The sequence below is a fragment of the Bidens hawaiensis genome, unplaced genomic scaffold (genome assembly GCF_021521415.1).
Source record: "Bidens hawaiensis isolate Kalapana, Puna unplaced genomic scaffold, B.hawaiensis_p1.1 tig00000369_1, whole genome shotgun sequence".
In the NCBI taxonomy this organism is placed as follows: Eukaryota; Viridiplantae; Streptophyta; class Magnoliopsida; order Asterales; family Asteraceae; genus Bidens; species Bidens hawaiensis.
Genome location: NW_027491028.1, coordinates 2,088,432 through 2,105,224, shown reverse-complemented (window position 1 = coordinate 2,105,224; position 16,793 = coordinate 2,088,432). Strand labels below are relative to the sequence as shown.

The 16,793-nt window shown below is 37.4% G+C and overlaps 1 protein-coding gene across 1 annotated transcript; it reads right to left on the bottom strand.

Moving 5' to 3' along the window:
* Window positions 1-12,041: 12,041 nt before the first annotated feature.
* LOC143624271 (auxin response factor 9-like) lies at window positions 12,042-16,330 on the bottom strand. The gene is made up of 14 exons (XM_077094985.1): window positions 16,276-16,330; window positions 16,104-16,207; window positions 15,925-16,020; window positions 15,774-15,830; window positions 15,480-15,638; window positions 15,305-15,389; window positions 14,940-15,030; window positions 14,687-14,851; window positions 14,458-14,571; window positions 14,299-14,371; window positions 14,075-14,228; window positions 13,517-13,974; window positions 12,483-12,670; window positions 12,042-12,389 (listed from the first exon to the last, which is right to left on the bottom strand). Exons 1-14 carry the CDS (start codon window positions 16,289-16,291, stop codon window positions 12,278-12,280), a joined length of 1,872 nt encoding a protein of 623 aa, XP_076951100.1. The 5' UTR covers window positions 16,292-16,330; the 3' UTR covers window positions 12,042-12,277.
* Between the last annotated feature and the right edge of the window lie 463 nt (window positions 16,331-16,793).

The following is a 16,793-nucleotide window of genomic DNA, read 5'->3' as shown; positions in this document are numbered from 1 at the left end:
TATAGGCCCACTAAAATTTGAAAAATGCCAAGTACTTTTCATTAATCAATATAAGTTAAATAAATAGAAGAAACGAATAGGAGCGATAATAGCAAAATCGACTTCGAAGACCAGCAGTCACGTCGACTTCGAAGACCAGCAGCCACGATAGCATCTGAAAATATGAGTTTTTCAAAATAATAGTTATTGGAATCCTATTTTCGACCCAAAATGCCTCATGAAAAACTTAACGGGTTGGCGATGAAAGTTATCAAGAACGGAACATTATAAAGCATAAACTGCGAAAAGTTAATTCACCAATTTGCTATAAAAAATGTTATGAGAGCTTCACAAATCCTCAATTAGCTATTAATCTATTAAGTGTGTCATAAACTCATTATAATATCATGATTTTCTAATTTTTAGGTTAATCACTATAATTTTAACCGGTGTATAAAATGTGTTTACATTATTTAGTATGTTAAGGGGCATATTTTTTTCGGCTCGGCCGAGGCACGTGAATTTTCAGAGCCGGCCCTGATCGCTACCACCACTGTCATCACCGTCACCATCGCCACCACCTTTGTCATTGCCTTTTTTTTTATTTTTGTAAATTTTTTTATATTTTCGATATATGTAGAGGTATTTTTTGTCGTTTGTATTTCATTCATGTGTATTTTTGTGTCTATCAAACAACATAAAGTAATGATCTATTTTATACTAATAGGTTAATCAAACAATTGAACAAGATAAATGAATGGTAATGATATATTTAATTCATTTGTCGATTCCATTCCATTTCCATTCATTACCCCATAACAAAGAGACCCTAAGTTACCATTAAGAGCATTCTCAACCTGCCCCCTGTAAATGTGAGAAAATTTTGTAAATTATATGATATGGTTATGAGTTATGGTTGTGAGTAGAGGAGATTGAAAATATTATACGAAAAAGTTAAATCTGGGCTTTCAGTGTTCATACCGCATAACTTTTTAATATTTTATGAAATCGGTTGTGAATAAAGAAGAGAGAAAAGAAAATGATAAAGGTATAAAACCTTTAAATGGATATGACGAGCTCATTCAGTTTTGGCAAAATTGAATTCAAAGACTTATTATTTGGTTGGTCTGGTCAAAAAGAAAAAGATTGCAACTTGGGATAGTTAATGCTAACAAAATTTTAATTCTAATTCTAATTTTTAACGTTTTTAGTAACAAGGGTATTGTAGTAATTTCTCTAAATATAATATCCAACTAAGTTGAAAAATTATAATTGGATGTCATATCACACGTCACATCACAAAAAATTAACAAAGTTAACTATCTTTTGACCGGGATTGTTAATGGTAATAAAATTGAAATTTAGGATTGTCACTGGTCAAAGTGATAGTTAGGATTATTATTGGCTAAGTATTAATAGTTTAGATTATTCAAATCCAATTTTCTAAAAGAAAATATATTATTTAATTAAACAATAAAAAGAAAAAATTAGTGATTTTAATTGTAATTATATGAATATTAATAAGAAATAAGGTATGAATGCTCTAAATAGTTAATACTATCAAGGAAAATTCTCAAAATATTCATTTTATTTAAAAGGGTTAACAAAATGTCTACCAAAATCTAAAATTCCCTAAATGTCCATTACAAACATGGCAAACCCAATCATTGATTCATGTCAGCCGACGAACTTTCTAATACCATAACGTATTAACGTGTCACGTTGCAAAAATAGGTTGAACCAACCAAATTTGAGTGTGATCCGACCAACCTTTTTTGTGTAAGTTCTGACTTTGGAGTAAATTATTTATGACAACCGACGAAATTTGTACTTATGTGACATTCTTTAACTTTAAACTCTATTCTCATGCGAGAATTTCAATCTATTAGGAACCACATGAAGGCTAACTCTTGATCAAACTATAGCAAAATTGTTTTACCTATTTAAGAGTTAATATTAATAACTTTTAAATATCACAAAGACAAATAATATAATTTAATCCTACAACTAAATAAATCGATTTAATACGTTTTTATGTTACACATGCCCGAATGGACATATACACCCTTCACCTTTTTACCCGTTTTAGTTTTGGAGATTCTTAATTTTTCCCATTCAGCATTTCAGCATGTTAAAGATGAAGTATTAGAACTCAACTCGTAGAACTCAGCATGTTCGATTACTGCATCACGCGAAGTTATTGTGAGAATAAATCGTTTACCTTTTGTTATCAGTGATTCATATTTTGTATATAGAATTACAAATTTTGTCCTTTAAACATAGCGAATTTATGTATCATGTCCTTTAAAACGTTTACTTTCAGGCGGTGTCCTTTACAAGACATGTTTATTTGATTCTCGTCCTTTTGACTAACGCCCATCAATAAACCCAATTAAGTCCTATTATGTGCCTGGCATTTGATGGGCAAATAGTTAATTTCACTCCTTCAAATATTAAAACACAAAAAATTAATATATATATATAATGTGAAAATTTCCTAAATGACCCGAATGAAGAGGGAGAAAAAAAACCCAAAAATTCCCAACTTTTCCAAATTGGCCCAAGTAATTTGTACTGAGACGACACATTGGAAATATAACCGACGAGATTGATGAACCATTTAAAAGCTAACACGTTGCAAGAATCTGACAAATCCGACCGTATTTTTGAAAATCTTGGGGGTTTCGTCCAATCTGAAAAATCCGACCGTAAAAAGCAATCTCTGCAGACAGTTTTTTTATGTTTCCTACCTGGTCCGTTCAAATTGTGATCATTCCTAACTACATCTTCATCTACATCTACATCTTCATCTTCATCTTCATCTTCATCTTCCATATAACAATAAACCATTTTCTTTTATAATCAATAAATTAACTCCACCACTCAAGTAAGAACAAGACACCGGAACCGCCACTTTCCACAGTAAAACCCACCGGAACAATTCCGTCACTTGAACCATCACTCGGAATCGCCACTTTCCAATGCGTATGCATCACCCGGTTATAGCTCCAAACCAACCTAAAAAAACCTCTACGGTCCGTTATTAGATCCGAAACCTACAATGGAATTTGATAATATTGTAGTTTGTTCCAATGGAAGAAGATGGAAGATGAAGGTGAAGAAAAAGTAGGGATAATCATAATTAAACGGACCCGGTAGAAAACATAAAAAAAAACCGTTTGAAGAGACTGTTTTTAACAAAAAGATTTAAAGAACATATTTTGACGAAAACCCCAAGATTTTCAAAAATGCGATCGGATTTGTCAGATTCTTGCCACGTGTCAGCTTTTAAATGGTTCATCAATCTCGTCGAATATATTTCCAATGCGTCGCCTTAATACAAATTACTTGGGTCATTTTGGTAATGTTGTGAATTTTTTGGTCTTTTTTTCTCTCTTTGTTTGGGTCATTTTAGAAAATTTTCCAAAATATAATTATAGAAGGGCCCCACCTTATCAATTCATCTATCTCATCTTTCTCTTTCTCACCACCACCATAACACCACACTCCTTCAACACATTCACCACCATGGCACCACAATCCTACAACCACAGGCACCTCGTCGGCGCTCCATTGGATTTCCGTTTTAAAGGCATGCCATAGATTCTTGCCAATTCTCCTCCAATCTCACAAAACGTACACAGCCATCTAATCGTCTTAGCTGATATTTTAGAGGATATATATTATCTGTATAGATAGCCATTATCTTATAGAATTGCATGGTGATTATGTTTCCTAATTAGAGGTAGGTTATGATTGTATTCTCTCCCTATATAAAGGGATTGTTACTAGCAATAGTAAAACACAGAAAATTATTCACCATAAACGCTTTTATGGCATCAGAGCCTCGGTTCTGAATACCTCTCTTTTCTTCACCTACCTACCTCTTTTCCTTTTTTTTAGTTTATATTTTTCCGATCCAGCAAATCCTAATCGAAATCCATGACAAAAACTTATACGTCGACCTCATCCCATTCAAACCCAAACCCGTCTTTACACCCGGCATATTCCATAAACAATATTCAATCAAAAGTCCGAACCCTTGACGGCACTACGGTGACCTACTCGGCCTGGATAAAACTATTTAAGTTTCATGCAACCGCTTACCAGGTGCTTTATCATCTCGACGATACCCCTCCTTTGGCTAATACTGATCCTGCATACCCAGCCTGGAAAGAATTGGACGCGTCGGTCTCACAATGGATTTACAGCTGCGTATCAGATGAATATATGCAAAAAATTCTGGACACCTAGGATTCGGCTCGACAAACTTGGCTAAACTAGAAAAGCTTTCCTTAGTAACAAGCGCGCAAAGGCTACAACGCTAGAAACTCAGTTTGTCAATCTCACGCTTTCCGCTTGCAGTTCCGTTGATGATTATTGCAAACAACTTAAAAATCTTGCTAATCAGCTTGCTGATGTGGACCAATAAAGAACCGAAGAGTGCCTCGTGTTACAAGTAGTTCGTGGCTTATCTAAGGAGTTCGACACAACCGCTTCATTGATTAACTCTCAAGCAGCCGATTGGGATACGACCAGATCTATGCTGAATGATGAAGTCATCCGCCAAGCCGCACGCCATCAACAGTCCTCCACGGTGCTTGCCACCACCGTCGCTTCTCCGCCTCAACAGCAGGCCGACAACAACACTCAATATCAGCAGCCCCGGGACCCCAGCACTCAATACAAGCAGTCCAGCAACCAATACATGGGTCGTGCTCGAGGATGCGACAATCAGGCATCTCTTGGCAGAGGATCACGCTGTCGTGGCTACCAAGGAACACACCACCCTTCCCATACCCGACCCAGCCCAACTGGCAGCCCAACACACCTCCATCGCCACCATCCGCCAACTACATGGGGTACCCAGCTCCTGCCACCTATGGTCCACCTGGTTATAATGCTTTATGTCCATCCGACTTGAGTGCCGCCATGAACAATGTTAATCTCACTTACACGGACCCAACTCCACATATGGATACATGTGTTGAGCGTCAGTCACTGACAATCAAGGTATGATTCATCACCCTGACTTATTTACTGTTAACACTAAACTTTTAGTCGGCAACAAACAGTACTTACCAATTGAGGGCTCTGGAACTGGTTACCTACCAATACACAACCGTACCTACATTCTCCCTAACATCCTTTATAGCCCACGCATTATCAAAAACCTATTGTCCGTCCGCCGTTTTACCCATGATAACAATGTTTCTATTGAGTTTGATCCTTTTGGTTTTTCCTTGAAGGATCTCAAAACGGGACGGCTGCTTTCTCGCCAAAATAGCACGGGGCTCTCTCTTTCCAGTCACTGCTCCAACATTACCACCACAAGCATGATCCCTCACTACTGTTACTCTACCTTGGCATGACCGTCTTGGCCACCCCGGCAAACTAGTTTTTGATATTTTGTCTAGAAATTTTGGTTTATTATGTAATTCGAATAAGCTTTCTACTTTTTGCAACTCTTGTCATCTAGCTAATACTAAACGATTACATTTTCATGAATCTAATTCATTTACCTTTGCTCCCTTTGATATCATAAATTGTGATTTGTGGACATCTCCCATAACCACTAAAACAAGCTTTAAATATTACATGGTACTAATAGACAATTTTTCAAATTTCGTGTGGGTCTGCCCTTTAAAATATAAATCTGAAACATTCACCACATTTACCAAATTTCCCAGCCTCATATCCACCCAATTAAACAGATACATTAAAACCTTTCAGTGTGACCTAGGGGTGGGGGGGGGGGGGGGATTTTGATAACCATGCCTTCAAAAACTTTGCCCACCAACACGGACTCCTATTCCGTTTTTCATGCCCTCAAACATCTTCACAAAATGGTAGAGCGGAGCGAATGATTCGTCGAATTAATGACAATATACGCTCCTTACTAATCCATGCCCATCTCACATCCCTATTTTGGGTCGAAGCCCTTCATACCGCCTCCTATTTACATAATATACTTCCTACTAAACACCTTAACTTTTGCACCCCCACATTCGCCTTATACCTTCGCCACCCCACATACTACCACTTAAGAGTGTTCGGATGTGCTTGTTATCCTAACAAATCGGCCACCCAACCCCATAAACTTCACCAAAGGTCCGTGAGGTGCATCTTTCTCGGGTACCCACCCGATTTCCGTGGGTATTGGTGCTTTGACCCTACCACCGGTAAGGTCTCCATCTCCCGTCACATCACGTTTGACGAAAACACATTCCCATATACTATCCCTACACCAACATCCCAATACTCATTCCTTGATGAGTCTATACCACCCGGCTTCACCTTCGCCCCAACCGTACCCACCTCAGCCGCCACACCTTCCCGTTTACACTCAACCTCTCCATTCCAACATACCTATTCGCGTCGACCTAAATCACCACAGGCACCTACCGCCGCCCCACTACTACCTCAGCCGCCATCACAACACCTGAGCCCCCACCTCAGTCATCCTATTCACAACCGGCCGTTCCACGCCAACCCACAAACACACACCCCATGACCACCTGCTACAAAGTTCACCACACCTTTGTGACCAAAATTATCTCCCCGGTCCCCACCTCTTATGCAAAAGCCTTTGCCGACCCTAATTGGATGTCTGCCATGCAGGCTAAGTTTAGCGCTTTACAGGAAAATGAGACATGGGAACTTGTTCCCAGACCGTCAGATCGACCGGTCATCAGGTGCATGTGGCTTTTTCGCCACAACTTTAAATCTGATGGGTCACTTGAGCGTTATAAGGCTCAACTAGTGGTTAATAGTAAATCTCAAACTGTGGGAATTGGATGTGAAGACACGTTCAGCCCAGTAGTAAAATCAGCAACCATACGCACCGTTCTCTCCATTGTTGTCTCCCGTTATTGGATGATTCATCAGTTAGATGTCAATAACGCTTTTTTGCATGGCACATTAAATGAGATTGTATTTATGCATCAACCCCTAGGGTTTGTGGACAGACGTTTTCTCAACTTTGTTTTCAAGTTAAAGAAGTCTTTTTGTGGCCTTAAGCAGGCTCCCCGTGCATGGTACACCAGATTTGCATCATTTATATTATCACAGGGTTTTCGCAGCAGCACTTGTGACAATTCTTTGTTCACCTTTTCACGGGGATCTCAAACGGCTTATCTTTTTTTATATGTTGATGATATTGTGTTGACAACTTTGACCACTGATCTTTTACAGGATATTATTCGCATGCTCTCACGAGAGTTTGCTATGACTGATTTGGGTCAGTTGCAACATTTTTTGGGCATTAAGGTAACTAAACAGTCCGACGGGTTATTCTTAGACCAATCGCAGTATGTGAAACAAATCCTTTCACGTGCATCTATGTCATCTTACAAACCCTGCACCACCCCAGTTGATTTATCCTCAAAACTTAGTGCTTCGGATGGTCCACTCTTTGTTGATCCTACTCTATATCGTAGTCTTGCTGGTGCCTTACAATATTTGACGTTCACTCATCCCGACATTTCTTATGCAGTTCAGCATGTTTGCTTGTTTATGCATGAACCGCGTGACCCACATTTTGCGTTTTTGAAACGCATATTACGGTATTTACAAGGCATTATAGACTACGGCATTCGGCTTCGCAGGTCGACAACCGATTCTTTGGCTGCTTACTCAGATGCTGATTGGGGTGGTTGTCCCGACTCTCTCCACTCTACTAGTGGCTACTACGTTTTTCTTGGGGATAATTTGGTCTCATGGTCCTCCAAGCGTCAACCCACCATCTCACGTTCTAGTGCCGAGGCAGAGTATAGGGGTGTCGCAAATGTTCTGGAAGAGGCTACTTGGCTACGCAATTTATTATTTGAGTTATATCTCCCGCTTCGTCGAGCTACAGTGGTCTACTGCGACAACGTCTCAGCGGTATATATGTCGGATAACCCAGTCCAACACCAACGAACAAAACACATTGAAATTGACATTAATTTTGTTCACGAAAAAGTTCGTGTTGGGGATATTCGTGTTCTACATGTGCCTTCCTCTTTGCAATATGCTGATATTTTTACCAAAGTAATGTCTCGTCAATTATTTCAGTCTTTTCGGTCCAGCTTGAGCGTTTGTCCACCGCCCGCTCAAACTTAGGGGGAGTCTTAGCTGATATATCTAGAGGATATATAGTATTTGTATACATAGTCATTATCTTATCGAACTGAATGGTGATTATGTTTCCTAATTAGAGGTAGGTTATGATTGTATTCTCTCTAGGGGTGTTCTTCGGGTTCGTTTTTCGGGTTTCGGGTTTTTTGGGTCGGGTTCTTCAGGTTTCAAAGTTTTAAATCTTGACCCGAAACCCAACCCGAATCTCTCACGGGTTTTTCGGGTTCGGGTAATTCGGGTTCGGGTTTTTTCGGGTTGGGTTAATCGGGTTTCGAGTATCCTAGAAAACAAAAAAAAAACAAATTTAAAAAACTACAATGCTAAAATAAAAACAACATATTATTCTTTGCTCGGAAGCAAATAATCAAATAATAAAGCAACATAATATGGTAAAACAATCCAAAAGAAGAGTAAAACTAAATCGGACCATAATCGTCTTCAATCGGGCGTGATTTGGTTGTTCGATTATGGTTGCTATTAGTAATAAACGGAAAACGTAAATAACAATAAACAATCGATCTATAATAGCTATAATGGCAACAATTGATTATGACCAGATTCTAATAACGCTAGTGGCTAATACTAAGTCTATTATACCTAAAAAATATATTTAATTTTAAAACTAAAAGTTTATTCGGGTTGACCCGAAACATATAAATCAAACCCGAGAACCAACCCGAATTACTTCGGTTCGGGTTCGGGTTAGTCTTTTCTCGGGTTCGGGTTTTTTGGGTTGGGTTAGTTCGGGTTTGGTAAGTGTTTTCTCGGGCCGGGTTTCAGGTTTCGGGTAAAAGTGACAGCCCTAATTATCTCCCTATATAAAGGGATTGTTATTATAAATAATAAAACACAAAAAATCATTCACCATAAACGCTTTTAAATCGTAGATATTTCCTGTACTTTATCCCAAATTAGAACCGCTCAATTTACACGACCTAGGCTTGAAAGCATGCCTAGAAAGTGATTGAACTCGAACCTGCATTATATTTCTTAATTTTGTTTGATAATTTTGGGGTATTTACATATAGTTTAGGGCCGGAGAAAAGCATATAAAGACGAGTTCACTTGGTCTTTGGTTATTCTGTCGTGGTGGTGGTTGGCCGGAATTGAAAACGAGTTGGTGGCGAGGAATGAGGCTGTGTGATGATACGTCATTTTGTAATAACGGAGTGGCCTCTACATATTTGGGCTTCTGTAGAGTTGATAACGAAACCGAAGAAGATGTGTGGTTGTGGTCTGGTGGCGCAGAGAGAGAGAGAGGGGGGGAGGGAGCGGGAGAGTGAGGAAGAAGAGAGGATGAGGAACTATAGGGAGTGTTATTATATATATTTTTTTTTCTATTTTGTTTTTTAAATATTATTTTTGAAATATATTTTTTAGTTTTTTAAATATGTTTTTTATTTTATTAATATATAATAATATTAAAATGATGAAATTACTATTATGTCCATCACATGCCAGGCACGTGATAGGACTTAACTGGGTTTATAGATGAGCGTTAGTCAAAAGGACGATAATCAAATAAACATGTCTTGTAAAGGGAACCGCCTGAAAGTAAACGTTTTAAAGGACCTAATCCATAAATTAGTTATGTTTAAAAGACAAAATTTGTAATTCTGTCTATTTTGTATTCTTTTACTTCTTACACATGCGTAATAAGTAAAATAAAATAAAAAAAGAACCGTCACACTAATTTGTTTTATTTTAAATTAATTAATTTTGTTCGTTGAAATGGTTTCATAAATAATAGTGAGAAGCAATAAACACTGCATTTGCTTTTATTTTAAATTTACTAAAATTGAAAAATGAAGGATTAATTTTGTAACGGGGATGATATTTAAAGTTGACATTGAAAAGACCTATGATTCGTTGAATTGGGGTTTTCTTGATTCAGTCCTAACAAATATTTCCCATCGAGATGACGGAAATGGGTTTTGGCGATCCTCTCGGCAAGTCGAGCTTCAGTGTTGGTTAATGGGTCCCTTACACGAGAATTTCAATGCTCGCGGGGTTTACGACAAGGGCACCCATTGTCTCCTTCTTTATTTGTAATTGCTATGGAAGCTCGTGATGAAGCGGGTGTTGGACAAGGGGTTGTTTTGTGGGTTAAAGTGTGGATAAGAGGGGGCGGTACTTTCTCATCTTTTGTATGTGGATGATGCTTTTTTCGTGAGAATGGAATTTATTAAATGCGGTAAGTCTAAGCGAAATTCTTAGGTGTTTTTACCTTGTTTTGGGCCTACTGGTGAATCTGTCCAAGTGTCGGTTATTTGGGACTAAGGTAAATAATATTGAGGAAAACCAATTGGCGGAGGTACTTTGATGTAAAGTTGGAAAACTATCGTTCATTCATCTTGGTCTTCAAGTGGGCAAGAATATGAACGGGATTAACGGATGGGAACCAGTGGAGGTGTTTAGGAAGCGGTTATCTCAATGGAAGGCAAAAAATCTATTGGGTTCGGGTCACAGTGATTAAGTCGGTTCTAAACTCATCATTTCTCATTATTTAAGGCGCTCAAAGGAGTTGTGGATAAACTTGAGAGATTGAGACGAGTATTTTTTTTGGAGGGTCGTAAGAAAAAACGAAAATGAATTGGGTTGAATGGGATAAGGTTGTAGCTCCCATTGAATATGGGGGTCTTGGTCTTGGTCGGTTGCGGGATATGAATGTTTCTTTATTAGCAAAATGGTGGTGGCACTTCAAAAATGAAGGAGGTAGACTGTGGTGGAAGATCATTTGGGTGTTTCATCACTCGTCGAGGTCATGGTCTGTGATTCCGGCAAAATTATCTAATCCGGGTCCGTGGAACCGGATTGTAAAAATTGAGTCGGTTTTACAAGAAAAAGGGATTGAGTTGAGGAGGTGTTTTTTTGCATGACATGAGAAATGGGATGAAGACATGGTTTGGTTAGATAAGTGGCTTGGCCCAGTTCCACTTTGTAACCGGTTCCGTAAGCTCTTTTCCTTAGAAAAGCATAAGAAATGTGTTGTGGCAAATAGGTTGTTTATGATTGAGAGTTGGATTTGTGGGCAGTGGTGCTGGTCACGACAATTATATGGTAGGGAAGAATTTGAGGAAATGTGTGGTCTATTGCAAATGTGTCAAGGGGTTGTAATTAAATCAGGGGAAGATAGGGTGGTTTGGAGGTGCCATGGGGAGAGTGATTTTTCTCTCGGAAGTGTAAAAGAGAAGCTGATTAAGTGTGAATATACCACCCCAGATTTTATTATTAACTGGAACCGGTTAGTTTCTAAGGTCAGTTTTGTAGCATGACGGGTACAGCTGGGTCACTTGCCAACTTTTGACGAGCTAAGGAAAAGAAATATTCCGGTTAGATCGAATTTGTGTTTGATATGTGGTGAAGCTGATGAGTCGGTGTAACATGTTTTTATTTCGTGTGGTCTAGCACAAGCCATGTGGAGTGATTTCTCAATTGTGTAAGGTGCCTACTTTCTTTTTATTTAGCTTTTGCAACTTGTTGGAGCTCTATAAATTTTCCACATTTCCAAGAAAGAAAGCAAAAAACTTTCGAGCGGTTTGTTTGATAGCGGTTTGGTGCTTGTGAAAAAAAAAAGAAACAAACTTGTTCATAGTGGGGTACCGGTTTCAATTTCGAGCTTGATGAGGAAATAAAGGTGTTGGGGTTCTTATGGGTTAAGAATAGGGGAAATTTGAAGGAGCTTACTTGGGATAATTGGCGGATGTTCAAAGTGTAATTTTGTGTTCTTGTTTGTGTTTGTATTGGTGATATAGCTTTTTGCTAGTTTTTAATGAAATTTTTTATGGTCATTCAAAAAAATAAAAAAATAAAAATTGTTCCAACTATCATGTCATTCATACATGCATACCATATAGATATATCACAAAATTGGACACTTAAAATTTATAAAGATTTAGAAGGCTAGCAAATTTTCCATCCACTAATGTCAAACTACATAGTCCATAAAACAAGTCCAGCATATTTACAATCGCAGACATCACTCCCCCATCAACATTCAAACCTCCACACACAAACCTCTAATTAATATCAACATCTCCTAATTCTTCTACTTCAACCACATGAGATGAGATGAGATCAGATCAGATCAGATAAATTAACTACCACCAAATTAGTTGCACCCTAAGAAAACACAAACTACAAAGCCGACCGAAGGGGAGCCCTGAAAACAAACAAGCAATCAATTTTCATTACCTTCCAAGCTAAATCCAGACACTTCATTACCAACTTTCAGTTTCTTGACATCTTGACTCGAGCATATTAATATCCTTTTGACCATGCTACAAAACTCCCTACAAACAAGTGAGAAAAGATTGAATAAATGTAAATGTGATTTCGACATTTTGGTATTCAATGTTAATGATCAAGTTAATGCTGTAACTTACTGCCATGGATGATCACCCATGAGCATCATGTCTCCTTCATCGTCAGTAAAGATAATTTCCCACTGGTTTCGAGGATGTAACTGTCCCTTAATCTCAAACATTACTTCCAGTTCATCTATGAGCTCGTTATACCCTTTTAATACAGTTAAGTCCACTGCACGACCAACCGCCATCCCTTGCATTTGAACCTTTAATCATTACCATATGTTAGATAGATATAAAGAGGTTTTTAATGCACAAAATCTCACAAAAGCTGCATTTAAAGAGTTCGAGTGATAATATTTTAACATTCACCTTATTTATTTATAATAAATTTGGAAGGAAAAAAGTGTGTCGGACCGACCTCACTTGACCACATAAAAAATTACCAATTTTGACCCAACCCCACTTAAAAACGCTCCCAAACTAGGCCCGTATGAAAACCTCACATTCAGTGACCCATTTGGCGGGAAATTTGTTTATTTAGTTAAACGAATGAACATTAACACATGTCTAGGTCGCCGATTTATGTTCGCTTACGTTCGTTCATTTATGTTTCTTCTTTTACGTTCATCTATGTTCGTTAGTTTACATTTGTTAATATATTCATTTGTATTTTTAGGTCGGTTACAGCTTTAATCTAGTTTATTGTTTTAATAACTTTTTAGGCCCAACACATTGTTGTTCACACTTACTTTTTCTTGGTTTTAGCTCAGTTATGTTCGCTTATAAATGTTCAGTTATGTTCGTTCGTTAATATATTCACAAATTTTAGGTCCATTACAATTTAGTCTAGGTTTAATAACTTTTTAAGCCAAAAACATTGTTGTTCATGCTTACTCTACTTGGTTTTAGCTCAGTTGTGTTTGTTCGCTTATGATCGTGAACCATTCGTTTGTACGTTTAACGTGTATATACAAACATATTCGTTCATTTTCTTGACGAACAAACACTAACAAGAAACCGTGTTCGTTTAGTTCATTCGTATTTGTTTGGTTCACTTATGAGCCTACCCCGGACAATACATGCTGTCACCCCTTGCAGATAAAATGTACCTTGGTACGACTACGTGTACAAGTGGTTTGTTTGCTTTGTACTTCTTTTGGTGACACTTGCAACTGCCCTTGATCTTTGCAATCTTTTAACATGGCAGACTTCTGGTCTGAATTGCAAACAGATAATATATGTGGTATGTGTCCATTAACATCACTTTTTGTAGGAACCTTTAAGTCAATACCAAATAGTCTACAGCTTGAAATACTTTCAGGTTTCTTCATGTCAACTGAAGAATCATTAAGCTGTTTCAGGGTTGCTTCTTGAGGTGAGTAAGTTGACCAGGTGTGTTGACCTTTCTGATCTTCAATTTCAGAAACAAACATGTTCCTAAAATGGCAGCCATTGCTACCATTTTCAGTTTGACTTAAATGCCACGAACTTTGAAAATCACTCGACTGTCCATCGGGTGTACAACTCATCTGAGCTGAAGGATTCCAAACGGTTGAACTTGCAGATTCTAAAATTAAAGCATCCAAAATACATAAAAAGAAGATATTGCATGAACAATTATTAATTATTAATTAGTTAATTACGTATCAAGAATCAAGATTACTCACCAAAAGTTGGGATTTCAACAGAAGGTCTAGGCCTTTTAGTTTTCAGCTGCACTGGTTGAGACAAACTTGTTGGAACATGATTTACAAGTGTTTCAATCTCCCATGGAGAAACCCTTTCTGGTCTTGTAATAGATGCAGGTTCGTCCCATTGAACCTGATATAGAATTATAATTACAATTAGTTCAAAGATTAAATTTTTTGTAGAAATTAAAACATGTATTAACCTTCAAAGATCGCCATTTAGAGGATTCCCACTGAGGAGATATATCTTCAACTCCAACTATCATCCCTGTAAACCTGATTAACATAATGAACTAGCGATTATGCCACATAAGTATTTGGTAGAGTCAAAAAGAACGTGATTATTGCAAAAACTGAAGTACCTTCTTTCAGGTGTGTCCTCACCCTCAAATGGCATCTTGAATCTCATTCCAGCAGTAAACTTATTATTTACAGCTTCTATACACTTGTTCAAGCTAATGATGAACTGACTTGTCCTGAAGAAATTTCATTAAATTTCAAGAATGTTTAGTATTCTTTTAAATTACCAATTTGACCAGTTAGATAATGAAACATAATACAGATCGGCTAATTCATAAGAAAAAGTATTACCTCGGTTTGTAGTAAACAACAAAACGGGTTTGGGTTGCAACCGCGTGTGATGCAGTTGCAAGCACACCAAGGTGCATGCTCTGGCTAGAAATTACAGAAGATGGCATCGAGGCTGGTTGACGGGCAAAACGTTTAACACCAACTCGTAATTCACCATTTTCCCCCCTATACATAAAAAAGATTAGGCAAGATGTTATAAGAACTATAATAACATATGTGCATGAAACTAATAACAATAGCATGAAGACTTTACCTAAGAAATACAAATGAATCACCAGCCACTAATTTCTTACAAGTAACAAAAGTACTCCATCCAGTTGTAAGCAAATGCCTTCTAGGTTGACCTGCATAGTCAAAAAGAAAAAGCTGGTTATCAAGAATGATTGAATAATCCAATAATTGATATGAATCTTGATACAGTAATCAAACTTTAGTTGTAAGAACTAAGAAATCCGATTACTAGGATAAAGGTATAAATTCCAATCAATCCCTAGGTTTAAGGGTCGGGTATCTGATTCCGATTTTGACTAATCTAAATCAAAAAAATCACTTTGAAAAGACGCATCGAAACGCCCTTAAAGTAGTAACATATACACAAGTAGTCAAAACAGTATTGACCTCTAAAGATATGCTTAAAGCGCCACTCGAATCCATGAAGATCTTTGGCTATTAACTCCTGAGTAGGTGTTGGTTGAGTCATGTCCTAAACAAACTCAACAAATTAGGACATCAAAAGTTAAAGATCCGAAACAGGGTTCGGTAGGTGTGGTACCAAAATAATTACAAAAATTACCAAGGGGGGTAAACATTCATTTGCATGCTTCCGAAGAACCGAAAAACCACCATGAGTGCTAGTATCAGAAGCTGTCAATACTTTGCAAAAAGAGTGAACATTCGGTCTAGGAGGCTCAGCAATGCATTCATCAGGAATCGCAGTATCGCAGTCACTTTGCTACAAGTCGTTACAAAAATCATAAACACAAAGCTTCATTTCATCATCATCATCATCATCATCGTACTCAGTATATCCCACCAATAACAAAGCTTCATTTCACATAATTTAAAATATTCAAAGGTTAAATCATACATTTGGTTCTGGAAGTAAAGTGATTTGAGCATAAACTTCATCAGTTTCTTGCTCAGCCTGCGAATTTAGCCGATTCGACATCATTAGTACCTTTTAAAACAGATGAAACTAAAAATAATAATAATAAATGCATGTGACATATTATTATTACCAGTAGGTGAGTATGAACAACACGGCAAAGGATCTTAGATTTAAGGTGAAAGAGATTAATCCTCTGGTTCAATTCCTGATTTGTTGATGCCTCTAACTAATAATAACAAAATCCCAATAATATATGTAATAAGATGATAATAAAATTAGGTGAGACAGGGTATATAATTATAATTATACCTGTTCCATGTGACCTTGAGGAAAGTAAAACACCTTCTCTCCGTCTCTTGGAATATCTACTAATGGCCCTGTGCATGCCTTCCATAGCTCCTTATACAGCAGATCTTCAACACAAAATTCAAACTAATTATTATTATTCTAAGTGAAGGAAATTAGGGATTTGAGTAGCTACCTTCAGAAGAGAGCATGATTGAGTGTAACTTAGTACGAAAGAAGCACACAACGTAGAGTCTAATGAACTGAAGAAACTAAAGCGGTAAAATCATGAAATTATACGCATTATAATGATGATAATAATAAAGGCGTACTCATGAACAACACCGCTAACGAAACCCTAGAAACACGGGTTGCAGATCGGAAAATTACAGCCGTTGATGAAGCTGGAGAGGTATATATATGTAGAAGTAGAACACAAGAGCTGTGAAGGTGAATGAAGGAAGCTTAATAATTATTATACTTGTTGTTTTCTCTCTCTAAAACTAAAACTAAAACGCTTTTGCTGTCGCTTTCTTTCTCTGTGACTGTAATATAATGTAAGCCTTTGTTTGTCTCCTTTCATGGTGGTGTGTAGTGCGTGAGCCTAACTTCCTTTAACCTAACCATGGTTTATTGCTTACCTTATATCTGCTGAGTGGGATAATAATTGTCTCTATTGATTTTGATATGACTCATTTAATAAGATTATTAATG